The sequence below is a fragment of the Odocoileus virginianus genome, chromosome 12 (genome assembly GCF_023699985.2).
Source record: "Odocoileus virginianus isolate 20LAN1187 ecotype Illinois chromosome 12, Ovbor_1.2, whole genome shotgun sequence".
Taxonomy (NCBI): domain Eukaryota; kingdom Metazoa; phylum Chordata; class Mammalia; order Artiodactyla; family Cervidae; genus Odocoileus; species Odocoileus virginianus.
The window spans coordinates 402,094-422,976 of NC_069685.1; the positions used below are offsets into that span (position 1 = coordinate 402,094).

Sequence of the window (20,883 nt, forward strand, 5' to 3'; positions counted from 1 at the left end):
CCCAGACCGGGGATGGAACCCATGTCTCCAGCATTGGCAGGCAGACTCTTAACCACTGGAAAGAAAGTGAAAGTGAAGTTGCTCAGTTGTGTCCAACTCTTTGCCACCCCATGGACTGTAGCCAACCAGGCTCTTCAGTCCCTGGATTTTTCCAGGCAAGCGTACTAGAGTGGGTTGCCATTTCCTTCTTCAGGGGATCTTCCTGACCCAGTGATCGAACCTGGGTCTCCCGCATTGGAGGCAGACGCTTTACCCTCTGAGCCGCCAGGGGAACTACATTAACCACTACCTTAACTCTGGACAACCAGGGAAATCCCAGATTTAAGAAGAGGTATGCTAATAAAAGTTATAGGTTATATTTCATAATGAGGCTTTTTTAGTCTAACAACATACAGCTTCTTTAACTTTGGGGATAATTTCTACCCTCTGCTCACGCCCTTTGGATAGCTATTTTCCTTGTTTTCACATTATTCCTGGCATACAAGGCCCTGGCACTTTAAACAAACAGGTTCTTCTGATATGGTTACAAGATGACTGCAAAATTAATAAAAATTTGCTTTTTGGCAGTGCACTAACTGTAATGTTAACAGTGACTGAGCTATGAGCATCATGTAAGCATCATTCCCAGACATCTGGAAATCTTACATCTATGGAATAATCAGACCCTGTGGTAGTGTCTTCTAATAAACATCCCTTCAAGGTTCAGGATTCAAAAGATTTACTACATAAATTGTTTCACTCTATAGAGTAGGTGCCCAAGCTAAAAATAAACTGCATATCCTAATAGCCAAGCAGAAGGCGTGTACTTGTCTAAGCGAGACATCTTATATGTAATTTGGCTTGTCAGATAATGTGAAGTAGGATGGAAGCTTCTTTCTTTAAAATGTGCAGCTGGTGTAAGATGTCATATGGGTGCTTATTGTTTGGCTTGGGTGTGTTCCGTGTCTGATGTTCGACTTGTCTTCAGGAATCACTGGTAGCTTTCCCCCTACTTCTTTGTTCGTGGCAGAAAACACCTCCACAGCATAAGATGTTTAGGCTTTATGTGTCTCCATATGCTGGAAATCAACATATCTAGATGGAAAATTTTTTTTTCTGCTTAACAAAATGATAGCATATAAAGTTAAGTTTATTTAATCAGCTATCATGTTCCTCTGAGCACTTCAAGAGCTATTTATATGAACAAGAAGAGGAACATGTAGAACCTCTTAAGGTTCTACAGAACACTGGCTTGAGAAAGACTAAAGGTAAGGACTTCCCCTGTGGCTCAGACAGTAAAGTGTCTGCCTACAATGTGGGAGACCCAGGTTTGATCCTTGGGTCGGGAAGGTCCTCTGGAGCAGGAAATGGCAACCCACTCCAGTACTCTTGCCTGGAAAGTCCCATGGATGGAGGAGCATGGTAGGCTACAGTCCATGGGGTCGCAAAGAGTTGGACACGACTGAGCGACTTCACTTCACTTCACTTCAAAGGTCTTTCAGCCTCACAATACTCAGAGGACAGGCCAAACTGTGGTAGTCTCTGGTGAGTGTGGTAGTCACTAAATAAACAGCTCCCCTTAGCATTGTGAGATTGGCTAGAATTCTAGAGATCCACGAAAGCATTTCTTTCTTTGGCTGCAGTGGGTCTTAGTTGTGGTAGGTAGAATCTTCGTTGCTGTGTACAGGATTCGCTAGTTGTGACACACAGGCATTTCTCTAGTTGTGACTCGCTGGCTCAGTTGTTGCTACATGGCATGTGGGATCTTAATTCCCAGACCTGGGATTGAACCCATACCCTCTGCATTGGAAGGCAGATTCTTAACCACTGGACCACCAGGAAAGTTCCCAGAAAGGCATTTCTTTTTGCTTCTCCCTGACTTTCATTGGAATGTGACTATTTAAATGGTGCAGATTTATTATTGAAATTTTAGAAAATAGAAATCAAAAGAAGATAGAAAAGCCTCCATACTACTGTTAACCAGAGGTAATCCCAAATAACAACTGTGGACTGTTCCCCTAGTACTGTCTCTGTGATCATGTATATGTGTGCTTAAAAAAAGGGAAATGTTTAAAAATTTGATTGTTTTACACTAAATATATTAGGAACAAATGTCCTAGTCATTAACTGTTCATCTCTTTTAATTCAGTGTGCCCTCCATATCTTCAGGTTCCACATCTGCTGATTCAACCAACCACAGGTTAAAAATTTGAAAAATCAAAAAACCAATTTCAGGAAGTTCTGAGAAGCTTTTGGCTGGCAGCTCTTCACATAGCATTTCAGTGAGATGTGGTTGCCTGTCAAGTGCCTGACATCGTAATTACTCAGTAAATGGAAGCAACTGCAAGAATGCAATTGAAGTGATTGTCGTCTTTATTGTTGTTGTGGTTGTTTTGGACTCTGAGTTGTGTCTTATACTTTTGTAGGCCTGTGGACGATAGCCTGCCAGGCTCCCCTCTCCATGGGATTTCCCAGGCAAGAATAATAGAATATGTTGTCATTTCCTTCTCCAGGGGATTTTCCCAGTTCAGGGATCAAACCCACGTCCCCTGCATTGGCAGGCAGATTCTTTACCATTGAGCTGCCAGGGAAGCCCATTGTCGTTATTTTACCGAAAAGAGCAGTATTACAGATTTAGAAATTAGACAAGCACTTCATACTTACAGATGGGTATGAAGGTAGTGGAAAGAACACTAGACCAAAGATATTTTTTTAGTGAATTTGATTATATCCCTATTCCCATATGGCGCAGAGGTAGAGACCCTGTGTGCCAATGCAGGAGATGCAAGTTTGATTCCTGGGTTGGGAAGATCCCCTGTAGGAGGAAATGGCAACTCACTCCAGTATTCTTGCCTGGAAAATCCCATTGACAAAGAACACTGGCCGGCTACAGTCCATGGGATTACAAAGAGACACCACTTGGCGACTAAGCAGTTACAACACGCACTAGCTCTCTTCTGACAGGCTGTGGAACTTAGTCAGATCTTTTGGCCTCTCTAGGATTGTTTCTTCATCAGACAAATTAGGAGGTTTGATTTGACTTGATCCCAAAGCATCTAGCTCATAGACTGCCAGCTGTTTGCTTCCCATTGTGAGTTATAGCATCTGTAAGTTGCGTGTGTTTTGTTTGATTGTTCTTTAGCTGGTCACAGAATAATATGGACAGTTGATGTGGCCTCAGTTGCTTTCCTATTTTCATCATAAGTGACTCATGTTCAACAGGGATCATGTTAGTAAGTCTGAGCCAACTGTTATAAATAATTGTTTTTGAAGCTGTATATGATTAGTTTAATAATTATGAGCTACTGAAGTTTCAGTTGTCCGATTCATTGCGACCCCATGGACTGCAGCACACCAAGCCTCCCAGTCCATCACCAAATCCCAGAGTCCGCTCAAACTCATGTCCATTGAGACGGTGATGCCATCCAGCCATCTCATCCTCTGTCTTCCCCTTCTCCTCCCACCTTCAGTCTTTCCCAGCATCAGGGTCTTTTCAAGAGTCAGCTCTTCGCATCAGGTACACAAAGTATTGGAGTTTCAGGTTCAACATCAGTCCTTCCAGTGAATATTCATGACTGGTTTCCTTTAGGATGGACTGGTTGGATCTCTTTGTTGTCCAAGGGACTCTCAAGAGTCTTCTAAAGCATCAATTCTTCTGCGCTCGGCTTTCTTTATAGTCAAACTCTCACATCCATCCATGACTACTGGATAGCCTTGACTAGATGGACCTTTGTAGGGGAAGTAATGTCTCTGCTTTTTAATATGCTGTCTAGGTCGGTCATAACTTTCCTTCCAAGGAGTAAGCGTCTTTTAATTTCATGGCTGCAGTCACCGTCTGCAGTGATTCTGGAGCCCCCAAAAATAAAGTCTGACACTGTTTCCAATGTCTCCCCATCTAGTTCCCATGAGGTGATGGGACCAGATGCCATGATCTTAGTTTTCTGAAGGTTTAGCTTTAAGCCAACTTTTTCATTCTCCTCTTTCACTTTCATCAAGAGGCTCTTTATTTCTTCATTTTTTGCAATAAGGGTGGTGTCATCTGCCCATCTGAGGTTACTGATATTTCTCCCAGCAATCTTGATTCCAGCTTGTGCTTCATCCAGCCCAGTGTTTTTCATGATGTACTCTGCATATAAGTTAAATAAGCAGGGTGACAATATATAGCCTTGACGTACTCCTTTTCTTATTTGGAACCAGTCTGTTGTTCCATGTCCAGTTCTAACTGTTGCTTCCTGTCCTGCATACAGGTTTCTTGAGAGGCAGGTCAGATGGTCTGGTATTCCCATCTCTTTCAGGATTTTCCAGTTTCTTGTGATCCACACGTCAAAGGCTTTGGCATAGTCAGTAAAGCAGAAGTAAATATTTTTCTGGAACTCTTTTTTTTTTTTTTTTTTTCCCAGTGATCCAGCGGATGTTAGCAATTTGATCTCTGGTTCCTCTGCCTTTTCTAAAAACAGCTTGAACATCTGCAAGTTCACAGTTCATGTACTGTTGAAGCCTGGCTTGGAGAATTTTGAGCATTACTTTACTAGCATGTGAAATGAGTGCAATTGTGTGGCAGTTTGAGCATTCTTTAGGATTGGAATGAAAACTGACCTTTTCCAGTCCCGTGGCCACTGCTGAGTTTTCCCAGTTTGCTGGCATATTGAGTGCAGCGCTTTCGCAGTGTCATCTTTCAGGATTTGAAATAGCTTAACTGGATGCCATCACCTCCACTAGCTTTGTTCATAGTGATGCTTTCTAAGGCCCACTTGACTTCACATTCCAGGATGTCTGGCTCTAGGTGAGAGATGATACCATCGTAATTATCCAGGTCGTGAAGATCTTTTTTGTACAGTTCTTCTGTGTATTCTTTCCACCTCTTGTTAATATCTTCTGCTTCTGTTAGGTCCATGCCATTTCTGTCCTTTATTGAGCCCATCTTTGCATGAAATGTTCCCTTGGTATCTCTAGTTTTCTTGAAGAGATCTCTAGTCTTTCCCATTCTATTGTTTTCCTCAATTTCTTTGCATCAATCGCTGAGGAAGGCTTTCTTATCTCATCTTGCTAGTCTTTGGAACTCCGCATTTAAATGGCTATATCTTTCCTTTTCTCCTTTGCTTTTTACTTCTCTATTGTAGTTTAGTCCTAATAAAATTGTATATAAAACTGAGGCATTTTGAAGGATTTATTGATAAAAGGAAAATATAAATGAATTCATTTTTTTGCATTTTACTAACATTTATGGTGTGTATTGCCACCATAATAACTACATGTGAATTTCTAGCCATGTGGCCAACAATTAAGTTAACTTTTATATTCCTGGCCTACATGACTTGTTATATCCTTTCCAGATCTGGGATTAACAGTTTTATGAGTTTCAGTCTCCTGTTGGATAGGTCTAGACTTGGTAGTGATGAAGTTGAAATTGGGGAAGCAAAATAAAATTTTAAAAGTCTACTATATCTGCTTTTTTTATAGATGTATGTATAAATGTGAGTGGGTATGTATATATTACCATGTGTATGTGAGTGTGTGTTTGTGTGTTCAGTGGCATCTGACTCTTTGCAATCCCATGGACTGCCAGGCTCCTCTGGCCATGGAATTTTCCCAGCAAGAATACTGAGTGGATTGCCATTTCCTCTTCCAGGGGATCTTCCCAACCCAGGGATCCAACCTTCATCTCCTGCATTGACAGCTGGATTCTTTACCACTGAGCCACCTGGGAAACCTGTATGATCGCAGAGTATCAACCAATTGCTGATTTTTTTTCATTTAAGAATATATCTTAGAAATTGTCCTATTCAGATAGTTTTCTCATTAATGTATACAGTGTTCCATCAAATGGATGAACACCAGTGTTTAACCAATCTCCTTATGGTGAGCATTTGGGCTTTTCTATAACTTCTGCTGTTACCCGTAATAATACTGTAATGAATGTTGTGTTTATGTGAGAGCTTTTGTGCATATGTTAGTGTCCCTGGTGGCTCAGATGGTGAAGTGTCTGCCTGCAATGTGGGAGGCCCAGGTTAGATCCCTGGGTCGGGAAGATCCCCTGGAGAAGGAAATGGCAACCCAGTCCAGTACTCTTGCCTGGAAAATTCCATGGACAGAGGAGCCTGGTGGGCTACAGTCCATGGGGTCGCAAAGAGTCGGACACGACTGAGCAACTTCACTTTCTTTAGTGTATCTGTAGGTTAAATTGCTGTATTGGAGGATATGTGCATTTGTAATTTTGATTAAATAGACAAATTGTTCTTCATGGAGATTGAACCAGTGTACACACCCACCAACAATGTGTGGGTGAACTTGCTTCTGCTTGACTGCTTTCCCCCTCAAGGATTCCTGTCTTTATGTATTACAAAGCAGTTTGCATTATGCTATATTACATTATGTTGTCTCTGGAAAAATGCTGATTAGATGGGTGATTATTACCATTTTTATAAACTTCACAGAGGCTGAATTTTACACAGAAAACCACTTTCTTAATATTTGCTGAATTAAATGGCTGTGCTATTAAGCATCATGCAATGTACTTTACATGCTTTAGAGCACAATTATTCCAGTGTAGAAAAACTCCAGTGTGCAAATTGTCAGCCTTCCATGGAGAGTCATTCCCATCACATAATGAAGCACAGTATCCATATTATATAAAAGATTTGAGTATAAACAGAGTTATTTCCACTTTATTTCTCCTATTCAGAAAGAAAAGGCATTATCACCAGATACTGTTTTCATAATTTTCAGAGAAAAGTTATTTAGTTGGTGTAATTGAACTAAAAAAACACAAAAAGTCATCCTCTTCATCCTTGATTCATAACTACTTGACTGTATATGTGGACACACACACAGTTTTTAGCTTGGAGAGTTAAAGTTGCTATGGTTCCTTTAAGAAAATAAAGCAGTTTGTATTACAGAAAGACAGGGATGCACTTTTTCTCTTCTGCATTTAGGACTTACTGCAAACATTTAGGAAAATTTTGAAGGATATTTAAAACTACTATCTCATTTTCTCTTTGGGTTGCAGCTTGGAATATATGAAAATCAGTTCCTGAAGGAACTTAGAACTTACTTAATTTTTATGCTAATTGCCCAAATTACCTTTTCTAAAATTGACTATTGTTCTAATAGCTCCCCCCCCACCTTTTTGACTTTTCTAGAAGGATTTACCAGCTTATTTTTTATAAAGTTTTCCAAATTTGACTTTCCAATATGGTCCTTTACATAGCATGTACTAATTTACGTACAAGTGAAAATGTTTCCATTATTGGCCTATTTGAAAAGTAATTGTGTTGGATATCATATTTATAGTGAAGACACTGGTTAAATCCCAAAGAATAACCTAATTAATACAGAGTCTCGTGGAGTTATTGAAATAAAAATATAAATTAAAAAGTTATTATTAGATAATTACTTATTTTGTTTTCTTTTTTAAGCACATATATTTCAGAGAAGTTGCTTGCATTTAGACTGTTGAGTTTTAAATTGTTCTACCCCGCTAAGGAAAGTAGTTTGTGGTGTTACTTAGTGGAATAACAAAAAGTGTGGCCTTTCCTGGTGGCTCAGACAGTAAAGAATCTGCCTGCAATGTGGGAGATCTGGGTTCAATCCCTGGGTTAGGAAGACCCCCTGGAGGAGGACATGACAAGCCACTCCAGTATTATTACTCTGTGCTTACCCCTTCTTCACAAATCACTGAATCTCCTGAATCTTCCTAAGGGAAGAAAATAATTTTCATGAAACCATAGCACCCCCTTGCAGCCTAATAATTTATGTTTTTAAAATTCAAAGGAACGTTTGTTTAGATCTATGAAAAGAATTGTTAATCTAATATAATCTGATGTCTCTTACATTCTTGTGACCAAGAAGAGATCTTTGAAAGATTCCACAGAAATTACGGGGATTGGAAGGAGGCAACATCCTTTTTGCAAATAATAGTTACATTACTTGTCTATGGGATGCTGGGGTCTGGGTGCACATCTTGAACTGTGGCTGAATCCCTGAGCCATCTGTAGACACAATCAAGAGTAAACTTCTAGCCAGTCAGCTAAGCATGCTCACTTGTTGTGTTACAGGTACTTCTCCCAGCTGCTGGTCTGTTACAGTTACAGGATGTGAAGAAGACTTGCTGTGAATTTTTGGAATCTCAACTTCACCCTGTCAACTGCTTAGGAATCCGGGCTTTCGCTGATATGCATGCATGCACGGACCTCTTAAACAAGGCCAACACCTATGCAGGCAAGTGGAATAAATCTCAGCTGAATTTGAGACAGAAAGAATCTGGAAATCTTGATTTCTATATGATTCTATAGTGATTTCTGGAAATTTGTTTTAGGTTTTTGGATCTGCACATTAAAAAAATACATTTAAAATCTTATACTGGTATTATAGCACTGCACAGTTGAAGTATACTCATAGAGTTCTCAATTTTAAAGAAAAACATAAACTGTATATGATATTAGGCCTAAATGATAGAGAAGATAATTTTATGCAAATATTGATCCTCTATGTTTTTCTTTCACCCTGTCAGATTAATAGGGATTAAAAAAAGTGTTTACATATGAAATTAAGTCATTTAATCCCCATTTTATCCTTGCTTTTTGCAACCTTTTCTTGTATCTGAGAAAACAATTTGTGGCTTAAACATTTTCAAAGCAGTGAAATCTAGCTGAGTGTGAGTAGAGGAGTAACGTAGACCCCAACCAGAGGCAGCCCGCTGCTTCGATTAAACGCTGCTTTTCAGGACCTCTGGTGGCAATCTCTTCCTGTAGTGGGTAGAGGCCTGTGGCTGTCCAGTCACAGAGCAAGATGATTGTCACAGCTTTGGGTGTAGCGAAAGTACTGGAGATCAGTGGAGAAATAACTCCAGAAAGAAGGAAGGGATGGAGCCAAAGCAAATAGAATACTCAGTTGTGGATGTCACTGGTGATAGAAGCAAGGTCTGATGCGATAAAGAGCATTATTGCACAGGAACCTGGAATGTTAGGTTCATGAATCAAGGCAAATTGGAAGTGGTCAAACAGGAGATGGCAAGAGTGAATGTTAACATTCTAGGAATCAATGAACTAAAATGGACTGGAATGGGTGAATGTAACTCAGATGACCATTATATCTACTACTGTGGGCAGGAACCCTTAGAAGAAATGGAGTAGCCATCATGGTCAACAAAAGAGTCTGAAATGCAGTACTTGGATGTAATCTCAAAAACGACAAAATGATCTCTGTTCGTTTCCAAGGCAAAACATTCAGTATCACAGTAATCCAAGCCTGTGCCCCAATCAGTGACGCTGAAGAAGCTGAAGTTGAACAGTTCTGTGAAGACCTACAAGACCTTTTAGAACTATCTCCCAAAAAAGACATCCTTTTCATTATAGGGGACTGGAATGCAAAGGTAGGAAGTCAAGAAACACCTGGAGTAACAGGCAAATTTGGCCTTGGAGTACAGAATGAAGCAGGGCAAAGGCTAATAGAGTTTTGCCAAGAGAACACACTGGTCATAGCAAACACCCTCTTCCAACAACACAAGAGAAGACTCTACACATGGACATCACCAGATGGTCAACACCAAAATCAGATTGATTATATTCTTTGCAGCCAAAGATGGAGAAGCTCTATACAGTCAGCAAAAACAGGACTGGGAGCTGACTGTGGCTCAGATCATGAACTCCTTATTGCCAAATTCAGACTTAAACTGAAGAAAGTAGGGATAACCACTAGACCATGCATGTATGACCTAAATCAAATCCCTTCTGACTATACAGTGAAAGTGAGAAATAGATTTAAGGGACTAGTGCCGGGGTCCAGCCCCAGCAGGATCCAGGGGAACCCTCAGGATGAACGGTATCGGTGAATGAGAGAAAGAGTGAGACAAAGCTCGGGGCTAAGTCTGAAGTTTATTTTTGCATGGCTCCTTTATACCCTTAACAACATCTTTGGGGGAAGTGCATATTGCTTACACACAGGTCATCTCAAAACATTATAGCAACTTGACCTTCAGCAGAAACTGGATGTCAGCCACATACTTTTTCGTTCACAAGAGTCTTTCTTATCATTTGGCCTTCAGGCCTGCTAACATTTTATGGCTTGCACCTGGTGTGACTTAAGCAACTTCAGTAGCCGACCCTGTTTTTTTTATAATCTATTTTCTTTCTAATGAACGCCATCTCTATGGGAACTAGATAGGATTACATTTTTACAGAACAGAAATGCGAAGGACTGCAGAAATAGTAGATATGGCACAAAACAGGCTCTTAGTCTAAAAGTTAACTACCTGCAAGAAGTCGCCAGCTAATCTCTATCTAAAGTATTTTTTATTAGGCACATTTGTGGCTATCATATTTGTGGAGCTTTTCTCACCCCGTGAAGGGGCCTATGCTTAATAGTTTCTTTTGTTAGCGTATTGTGTTTAGGATGTTTAGAACAATCAAGAGCATTTTGTGCAATGAGATCACACATTTATTAAACAAGCCAGAATGCCAGCAAGATGTTTGAATGGAAGCATTTCCTTCATCTCTGACCCCTTCATAGGGTATCAGTGTCCAGAAGATTTATTAATTAGGGTTTTAAGTTGGTCCTCATTCAGTGAAAGAGGAGCAGGAGAGCTCTCGGCAGGCAACACAAGAATCTGCAACAGGGCAAACAAGAACAACAGCAGAAAAGGGGGGAAGATACAGGGTGGGGTAGAGGCCGAGGCCAACGTGGAGGGTCCCTTATCCTAGACGGCATTGCCTGTCAGGTTTTTTCCTTGTGACCTCGTCATAGATGGGGTCCCGGATGGCCTTGCCTGCCCGGTATTTTCTTCATGACCTCGTCACGGGCGGGAGCTCCCATAACGGCTCCCGGCAGGACTAGATCTGATAGACAGAGAGCCTGATGAACTCTGGATGGAGCTTTGTGACATTGTACAAGAGACAGGGATCAAGACCATCCCCATGGAAAAGAAATGCAAAAAGGCAAAATGGTTGTCTGAGGACACCTTAAAAACAGCTGTGAAAAGAGGAGAAGTGAAAAGCAAAGGAGAAAAGGAAAGATATTCCCATTTGAATGCAGAGTTCCAAAGAATAGCCAGGAAAGATAAGAAAGCCTTCCTCAGCAATCAATGCAAAGAAATAGAGGAAAACAACAGAATGGGAAAGACTAGAGATCTCTTCAAGAAAATTAGAGATACCAAGGGAACATTTCATGCAAAGATGGGTTTGATATAGGACAGAAATGGTATGGACCTAACAGAAGCAGAAGATATTAATAAGAGGTGGCAAGAATACACAGAAGAACTGTACAAAAAAGATCTTCATGACCCAGATAATCACAATGGTGTGATCACTCACCTAGAGCAGGACATCTTGGAATGTGAAGTCAAGTGGGCCCTAGAAAGCATCACTACGAACAAAGCTAGTGGATGTGATGGCATTCCAGTTGAGCTATTTCAAATCCTGAAAGATGATGCTGTGAAAGTGCTGCACTCAATATGCCAGCAAATTTGGAAAACTCAGCAGTGGCCACAGAACTGGAAAAGGTCAGTTTTCAGTCCAATCCCAAAGAAAGGCAATCCCAAAGAATGCTCAAACTACTGCACAATTGCACTCATCTCACATGCTAGTAAAGTAATGCTCAAAATTCTCCAAGCAAGGCTTCAACAATACGTGAACCGCGAACTTGCAGATGTTCAAGCTAGTTTTAGAAAAAGCAGAGGAACCAGAGATCAAATTGTCAACGTTGCTGGATCATCTAAAAAGCAAGAGAGCTCCAGAAAAACATCTATTTCTGCTTTATTGACTATGCCAAAGCCTTCGACTGTGTGGATCACAATAAACTGTGGAAAATTCTGAAGGAGATGGGAATACCAGACCACCTGACCTACCTCTTGAGAAACCTGTATGGCGGTCAGGAAGAACAGTTAGAACTGGACATGGACCAACAGACTGGTTCCAGATAGGAAAAGGAGTATGTCAAGGCTGTATATTGTCACCCTGCTTATTTAACTTATATGCAGAGTACATCATGAGAAATGCTGGGCTGGATGAAACACAAGCTGGAATCAAGATTGCCAGATGACACCACCCTTATGGCAGAAAGTGAAGAAGAACTAAAAAGCCTCTTGATGCAAGTGAAAGAGGAGAGTGAAAAACTTGGCTTAAAGCTCAGCATTCAGAAACCTAAGATCATGGCATCTGGTCCCATCACTTCATGGGAAATAGATGGGGATACAGTGGAAGCAATGCCAGACTTTAATTTTTTGGGCTCCAAAATCACTGTAGATGGTGATTGCAGCCATGAAATTAAAAGATGCTTACTCCTTGGAAGGAAAGTTATGACCAACCAAGACAGCATATTAAAAAGCAGAGATGTTACTTTGCCAACAAAGGTCCATCTAGTCAAGGCTATGGTTTTTCCAGTGGTCATTTATGAATGTGAGAGTTGACCTGTGAAGAAAACTGAGCGCCAAAAAATTGATGCTTTTCAACTGTGGTGTTGGAGAAGACTCTTGAGAGTCCCTTGGATTGCAAGGAGATCCAACTAGTCCATCCTAAAGGAGATCAGTCCTGGCTTTCAGTGGAAGGACTGATTTTGAAGCTGAAACTCCAATACTTTGGCCACCTCATGCAAAGAGTTGACTCACTGGAAAAGACCCTGATGCTGGGAGGGATTGGGGACAGGAGGAGAAGGGGATGACAGAGGATGAGATGGCTGGATGGCATTACTGACTTAATGGACATGAGTTTGAGTAAACTCTGGGATTTGGTGATGGACAGGGAGGCCTGGCATGCTGCAGTTCATGGGGTCGCAAAGAGTCGGACACAACTGAGCGACTGAACAGAACTGAACTGAAAGTACACAGGAGTAACCTATAATTTATTTAGCTCTGAGTTTATAAACATTTTAAAAATTCATATTAAAAGTGATTATTAATAGTTTCTAATTTAAAAAAAAAATTTTTTTTGGATGATAAATCTGGTGAAAGATACAGTCCCACATCTCCACCTTGTATCTGTGAGACCCAGTAGGAGCAAGTTACTAAGAAACCTTCCAAGACTGCTGCCCCTTAGTAAATTATAGGGCCCCAAGTTTCTGCACCCTTCAAATGCAAAAGCCCCTCATCTAAACTCTACTCCACTCTGCTTACTCTGATAACTAAGGAACATAGACCCCGGCAAGGCATAGAGTATCTGACAGGAGCTTTATTCCTAGAATCCCTATTGCGTTTATCAGAGAAATAGTAGTACAGAGTGGTTAGTTGGGAAAAAAAGTGCTGCAGTAAACCATAATAGGTCCAGTAATTTTGAAATTTATAGATTTCTCTGGGGTTGCCTGATAGGCTTAATTATACTTTGTAAAATTGTTTCAGTGGGAAAATGTGATGAGTCCCAGAATGCTTAATTACAGATAAACTTTTAGAATGTAATTTCTGTAAGTTGTGGAATACATATAATATGTAGCAATATTCATATAGTACTTTTGAGTGGGATGAGGTATTTTAAGAAAACCAAACACAAGTTTGTATTTATTGATGTGTTCCAGTGCAACCAATTCTGTTCTTCGGCTAAATAGAAATCCATTAGACCCCTTAATTGCTAGACATACTGCACCTGTTCTAAGTGATTTATGTTAGGAAAGCCAAGGAGGCTTTGTGCATTTTTTTTAGATAGTTTTTTCTACATAAAGCAATCTCTAGCTAATACCTTTCTTGGACTGCTAGTTGTCCTTTGTACTTGATAAATGTTACTGAGTTTTAAGAGATAGAAAGAGAAGGAATAAAATAGGATTAATGCAAAAAATTTCCATACATAGTTCTCATGCTGTGGTAGAACTCTTAGTTTTACTCATATAAGAACCAACTCACTGTGTTTTGGAAGACAATAAGATTTTATTATTTCCTATTCTTCTTTACAGTTTTAAATTTATTGTAGTATATGACAGAATGTCACCAATTTTCTACTAGAATTACAACACCTCTACATCTTAGTATACAGACTCTTTCTACAAATTATGCCAAAAATTTTTTACGAAAATGTTATCACTTTCAACAAAATTACAAAGAAAATTTGGTTTCTCATATTTACACCCTATAATTTTAAATCAAAATCTTATTTTAAAAGATGTACTGCTTTTTATACCATGCATCTGAATCTTAAAATTGCTCAAGTTTCTCAGTAACATTTTACAGCATCTTTTATTATGAAAAGTTGCAACCATGCAGAAATAGACTAGAACTCACTACCCAACACTGAGAGTTGTCAGTTCATGAATAATTTCATTTTGACTACACCCTTCTTGACTTCTCTCTCCTATGTTACTCCTATGTTATTATTTTTTATATAAACTTTTTAGTGCAGACTAGTAAACATGTAAAGTATGCAAATTAGACATCTACAGCTTGATGAATTTTTGAATCCTTGTATGATTTTGGAGCAATTCAGTCATATTATTTCATCTACATATTTCTTATACTTTTTTTTTCTTTTTTCTTATACTTTTAAAGAAAGAAAATTGCAGTGGCCAATTTCATATAGTCAAGCTATTTCCATAACTTTGGTGTATTGGTAACTAGCTGCATGCGTACTCGGTCACTTCAGTCATGGCCGACTCTTTGCAACCCTGTGGACTGTAGTCCACCAGGCTCCTCTCTCCATGGGATTCTCCAGGCAAGAATACTGGAGTGGGTTGCCATGCCGTCCTCCACGGGATCTTTCCAACCCAGAGATCAAATCCATGTCTCCTGCATTGCAGGCAGACTTCTTTACTCACTGAGCCACCCAGGATGCTCTTTCTAAAAAAATAATCCAGTATAATACTAAACTAAAGTAGTTCTTCATAGTGAAAACATCTGAATGTTGTTTATATCTTATGCAAACAGAAGGTAAAGAGTCAACAGAGGAAAATACCTAGAGTTCTCTTTTTCTGCCATAATAATTGTTTTTCAATCCCTTCCTTGTTTATTTTTACAATTCAATCACTTAAGTGTCCCGACGGCCTACCCAGACACCTTAATTGCTTTCGAGTTCAAATTAGAACATGTGAATAGATCTAGGAGAGTGGAGGTGTTTCCATAACAATGGTAATAGATGGAAGTTAAAATCTGAACTTTGTTCCCCCTCTGTTAGGCTTTTAAGAAGGGTCTGAGACGTACAGGCAAGAAAGAAGGAAAGGGAGAAATAAAGAGCAGTAGACAAATTAATGCATACAGAAGTCGATACATACATGGAAAGAAGGAGGGGGGAGAAAGAAGGTTGAGAGAGAGGATGGGAAAATGAAGAAAGTTTCTTGACCTCAGGGTACTTTCTGATCCAAGGTATCACTGTGTGTTGAGACTGGAGCATCCTTATCCTCTAAAAATTCACCAGGGCTCTGGGCCCAAGATCTGCATCATTCCTTTCTCTTGGAGATTGGGAATGAGCTCTGTTGTATTCATTATAGTTAAATTGTGCAGGTATAATGGAAGAGTGAAGATATTCTATGGGAATATCTGTGAATGGTGCTTGTTTTTCTTAGTATCAGCATCTTTAGAAAAAGTAAAAATGTGGGAAACCAGGTGGAGAAGGTAGGAGGTCTGAGCAGTGCAGGAGAGTCTGCTCTGCCCAGCCTGCTGCCCCTCTCCCTTGGTTTCAATTCCAGCCCCCACTGGCCCATGCTATTTTCTAGGGTTGTGAACAGCCTCAACAGCCATGAACAGCCATGAACAGTCAAGGGTCACCCAGACTAGCCAGGCAAAATGACCTGCATATTGAAGCTGGTATTCTGGACTGTAATCAACCTTTGCTGTGTTCTTGAGTGGTTGTTTTCTTAGCTAAAAAGCTGTATGAAATTATTTTTGCTGTATACCTAGAAATGAAAACTTTCACATCTCCTTCAAGAGTGTGGACTTATTTGGAGAATGCTGGTTTGTGGGCTCTTCTGATGTGTTTTGAGTGATGTCTATACTTAATTCATTCCCCAAATCATTAAGACTTTGAGCATTTTTGCTGGACTGAAAATATGGAGAAGATAAAAACAACTTACGACTTCAGGTGCATTTTAATAGTCCCAGTAAAAGATGCTTTTGGAAGTTAGATTTTAATTTGAAATACAAATTTTATTCAGCGTTCTTTGTTGATAAATAAGTTACCAGTGGTTGAATTGTGAGAATTTCTAACAAATTTAAGGGGAGCAATAAGTACCAGATTCTTAGTCATTCCAACGTCTCAACACTCACCACACTAAAAATCTGAGAAGCTGTTTAATATAGATTCTAACTGATCTTCGGGGAAATATTTACTATCATTTTCAAACCAGCTAAAACTCTGAGGAACCTGGCATTCCTCTGTAACAAAGCTACCTGTGAAGAAGTCCCTTTCTCCTGTCTCTGACATCCTTTCAGTTTATTTCTCATTCTTTGTTTGTATATCCGAGGCCTGTCCATGAGCCCCATTTTGCCCCACTTAGCCTTCCCACTGTGCTTGTGCCATGATCAAGCATTTTTATGTGCCAGATGTTTTCATGTGTGCCCTCTCTCCCGTTATCTTAAATGAAACTTAGCTTTTCCCCATACCTGTATGTTGGGAGCAAACTTCTTTAAGTGGCATTCCCCCTTAAAGAGAGTGACTCACCAGGAAGGTGTGTAGGAGGGTACTGTTCCTCTCTCACTGTCACCATCCTCAGTTCTGCACTGGCTGGCTGTCAGCCTGCAACACTCTCTCTGCAGCCTATTTTCTCTCAACGCCTTCAGGCCTCCATTGTTTCTTCCCTCTGCGCTTTGTTTCTCTTGCTGCCAGAAACTTCAAAATCTGTACTGTTGTCTCTCCTGAGACTCCCTCTTCCTACCTCCTTGTGACTACTGTCTTCCTTCCATAAACCCATTTGCCACACAATTCTAGGGTATTTTGAACCTTGTTCCCATTTGGAGCTCCAAGGTATCAACCTTTGTGATGACCATAAACTCTGACCAATGCTGACTATTTCCTGCCCCATGCTCTTGTATTTCTTCATAAATATGTGTTCTCTGGTCCCAATTCTTCCAGTCATCTCTTGGCTGCTGAGCTTAGACCCAGTAGTCAGCCCTTTCAAAACTACCGTCTGTGTGCCTGGTATTGCCTGAACTGCTGTGGTAACAGGTTCAGTATGATTTAACCCCTGATTCCATGGAGTTTATTGGCCAGTAATGGTCAACTCACACCCAATTTTAGCATATCCAGATTATGCTCTATGTTCTGTGAGAGCTGATCCCATGACATTTTCTTCTGCTGTCAGTTTCCTTTAGTCATTTTTCCATTTCTCTAATTTAGGCTAGGAATCACTACTTGGGGTAAACATCTGTCAAAATAAACGCATGATTTTGAAAACAGCCCTCTTGAAAGAAACTTGAGAGGGTAGTTCTAATAATGGTGTCACCAGCCTTGACTTTGTGATATGCAAAATAAAGAGTAGTTGCTGATTATTGAGAGTCTATTACTATGTTAATGTACTACTAAAGAACTTCCTTTGGATGATAATGAAAACATTTGATGTGCACCACTGCTTGATTGTTTGCTGACTTAAATGACAGCTCTTAAAAGAATTAATCATTTTTATATTCTTAAATTCATTATAGTCCTCATTTATGTCCTAGTTGCTTTAACCTCTGGTGGCTCAGAGGTTAAAACGTATGCCTGCAATGCGGGAGACTCGGGTTCGATCCCTGGGTCGGAAAGATCCCCTGGAGAAGGAAATGGCAACCCACTCCAGTATTCTTGCCTGGGAAATCCCATGGACGGAAGAGACTGGTGACCTACAGTCCACGGGGGGGAACTTAGCAGTTATCTAGTCTAACACTTTAATTGTATTAATTAAGAAAATGAAAACTAGAGATATCTTTATTTTCCCCAGAACACTTCCTCAGAGGTAAGCTGTTTGTGGACTTAAAATACTGTTGTTTCTAGGCACTTAACCTCACTTTTCAGATAACATTCTGCCCTAGATGGAGTATAGAGGAATTATATGAACCCCTCATGGCATTTAATTTTGATCAGAAAGGTTCTTGTTGTGTAGAAATCAGGTATGAAGACTACTTTGTTTCTTATCAGAGGGTGCAAAACAAAAAGAACTTTGGGCTTGTATTGTTGCCTTCATCAGCTTAATTTGGGATGAGCAACTTTAGCCTTTTAGACCTGGTGTGATAAATCCTAGTGACTATCTCTCATTTCTTGATAAACTTATTTTATTTGTAGGAGGGAAGCAAACAGGAAAATTCAGGTGCTCTGCAGAGTAAAGATATTTCTTATATATAAGGAAGAATGCTTGTGTACATTATATATGTATAATATATGTGTTTAATGTATATTGCATGGCTATAGCATAGTTAATACTGCTAGGAATCACGCTCTTTTGAGAGAGAAGGAACTGATCATCAAATGGCAGTGTGATTACTGGTTGGCTTTACTCAGTGGCAGAGAAAACTGGTAGAGGCAAGTCACTAATACCACAATACAAGCTCTGTGCTATAAACAGAATAATCTGTTAACATGTGGGTGGGAGGACTGGAAAGAGTCAGTGAGGTCTGTAACAGAATTAGGGTAGTGAAGACAGAAGGTTGTGGACCTTGGAACCAGCCCTGGATAGGAGTACAGAAAGCAGACTAGACTCTGAAATGCTCTGCCTTTAGCATCGCGCTTTAGGTGAAGCTTTGTAGGTACATCGCAGTGTGTGCGTGTGTTTCGCCAGTGTGTAGTAGCTGTTCAATTTTACTGTACCTTACTGAGATACAGAAATCTGAATAACAGTCCATTTAGTGAAAAGGAAGAATCTCTTATCTCAGCTTTGTGACAAGTAAGGAAGGAAGGAAGTGAAGTTGCTCAGTTGTGTCCAACTCTTTGCGACCCCAGGGACTGTAGTCAGCAAGGCTCCTTTGTCCATGGGATTCTCCGGGCAAAAATACAGGAGTTCGGTTGCCATTTCCTTCCCCAGGGGAACTTCCCAACCACGGATCGAACCTGGGTCTCCGTGTTTGTAGGTTTCATGGTAAAGAGTTTGCAGGCAGACTCTATAATTTGAGCCACCAGGGAAGCCCTTGTGACAAGTATTAGGCTTGTATTTGCCAAACCAATCCCAAATTAGAGTTTTTGTTGACAGTAGATTCAATAGCAATCAATAATGTAATTGTATCTATAAATATGTAAGGTGATTATCTCATTCTCTTCCACCCAGGTCAGATCATATCTATGAAATTGAGTTCATTTTCAATTACATGTTTTAAGAGAGACTGATGAACTGAAGCACTGAATTCAGAGCCAGGATGATGTTGAAGACCTGATACTAGCAGTAGTTTCACAAGGAGTAGTCAAAGAATTTGTAAAATTCTGAAGAATATAATGTTCTCTGTAAAAGTTTGAGGGAATTTCATGAGAGAAAGAGCTTAACCTTGTTCTGTGGTGAGTATAAGTAGAATCAGTGTTAAAAATTAAGGAGAAAGATTTTACTGCAACATAAAGAAGCTTGTAGTAAATGCTCAAGGGTGATGTGGCTACTTTGCTCTCTGCTGATGTCTGTAAATGATAGCCAGATACCCACTGAATGTGAACATTTTAGAGATTACTCTTTCATACAGAAGTTGTGGTCAGGTCTCTTGTATCACTAAATCTTATGACTTTCCAGAGTCACTATTGAGGATTCCCAGGATTTGAGAAGCAATTTATTTTAGAGGTTATAGAGAGGAGGGGATGGAGGAAGAGGAAGAGAGGAGTTGTTTACTGGGTACACAGTTTTAGATTTTACAGTGTGAGCACACATAACACTACTGAACTATATGCATACTTAAAAATGATTAAGTATGACTGTACATTCAGCAAAAACAAGACCGGGAGCTGACTGTGGCTCAGATCATGAACTCTTTATTGGCAAATTCAGACTTAAATTGAAGAAAGTGGGGAAAACTACTATACCATTCAGGTATGACCTATATCAAAAACCTTATGATTATACAGTGAAAGTAAGAAATAGATTTAAGGGACTAGGTCTGATAGACAGAGTGCCTGATGAACTGTGGATGGAGGTTCATGACATTGTACAGGAGACAGGGATCAAGACTATCTGCAAGAAAAAGAAATGCAAAAAAAAGCAAAGTGGCTGTCTGAGAAGGCCTTACAAATTGCTGTGAAAAGAAGAGAAGTGAAAAGCAAAGGAAAAATGGAAAGATATTCCCATCTGAATGCACAGTTCCAAAGAATAGCAAGGAGAGATAAGAAAGCCTTCCTCAGGAATGAGAGAAGCAAAGCAAAGAAATAGAGGAAAACAGTAGAATGGGAAAAACTAGAGATCTCTTCAAGAAAACTAGAGATACCAAGGGAACATTTCATGCAAAGATGGGCTCAATAAAGGACAGAAATGGCATGGACCTAACAGAATCAGAAGATATTAACAAGAGGTGGCAAGAATACACAGAAGAACTGTACAAAAAAGATCTGCATGACCCAGATAAGCACGATGGTGTGATCACTCACCTAGAGCCAGACATCCTGGAATGTGAAGTCAAGTGGGCCTTAGAAAGCATCACTATGAATAAAGCTAGTGGAAGTGATGGCATTCCAGTTGAGCTATTTCAAATTCTAAAAAGATGATGCTGTGAAAGTGCTGCACTCAATATGCCAGCAAATTTGGAAAACTCGGCAGTGGCCACGGGACTGAAAAAAGTCAGTTTTCATTCCAATCCCAAAGAAAGGCAATGCCAAAGAATGCTTAAACTACCACACAATTGCACTCATCTCACAGGTTAGTAAAGTAATGCTCAAAATTCTCCAAGCCAGGCTTCAATAGTACATGAACCATGAACTTGCAGATGTTCAAGCTAGTTTTAGAAAAGGCAGAGGAACCAGAGATCAAATTGCCAACATTTGCTTTATCATCAAAAAAGCAAGAGAGTTCCAGGAAGACATCTATTTCTGCTTTATTGACTATGCCAAAGCCTTTGACTGAGTGCAT

General features: G+C 39.9%; 1 protein-coding gene across 4 annotated transcripts in view; it reads left to right on the plus strand.

The window, feature by feature from the left end:
* KLHL2 (kelch like family member 2) overlaps window positions 1–20,883 on the plus strand; it is a 164,592-nt gene that overhangs the window by 79,160 nt on the left and 64,549 nt on the right. For all 4 annotated transcript variants that reach the window (XM_070474689.1, XM_070474690.1, XM_070474691.1 and 1 more), the window contains one exon: window positions 8,034–8,196. In XM_070474689.1, coding sequence (XP_070330790.1) covers window positions 8,034–8,196 — 163 coding nt within the window. The remainder of the gene's footprint in view (window positions 1–8,033; window positions 8,197–20,883) is intronic.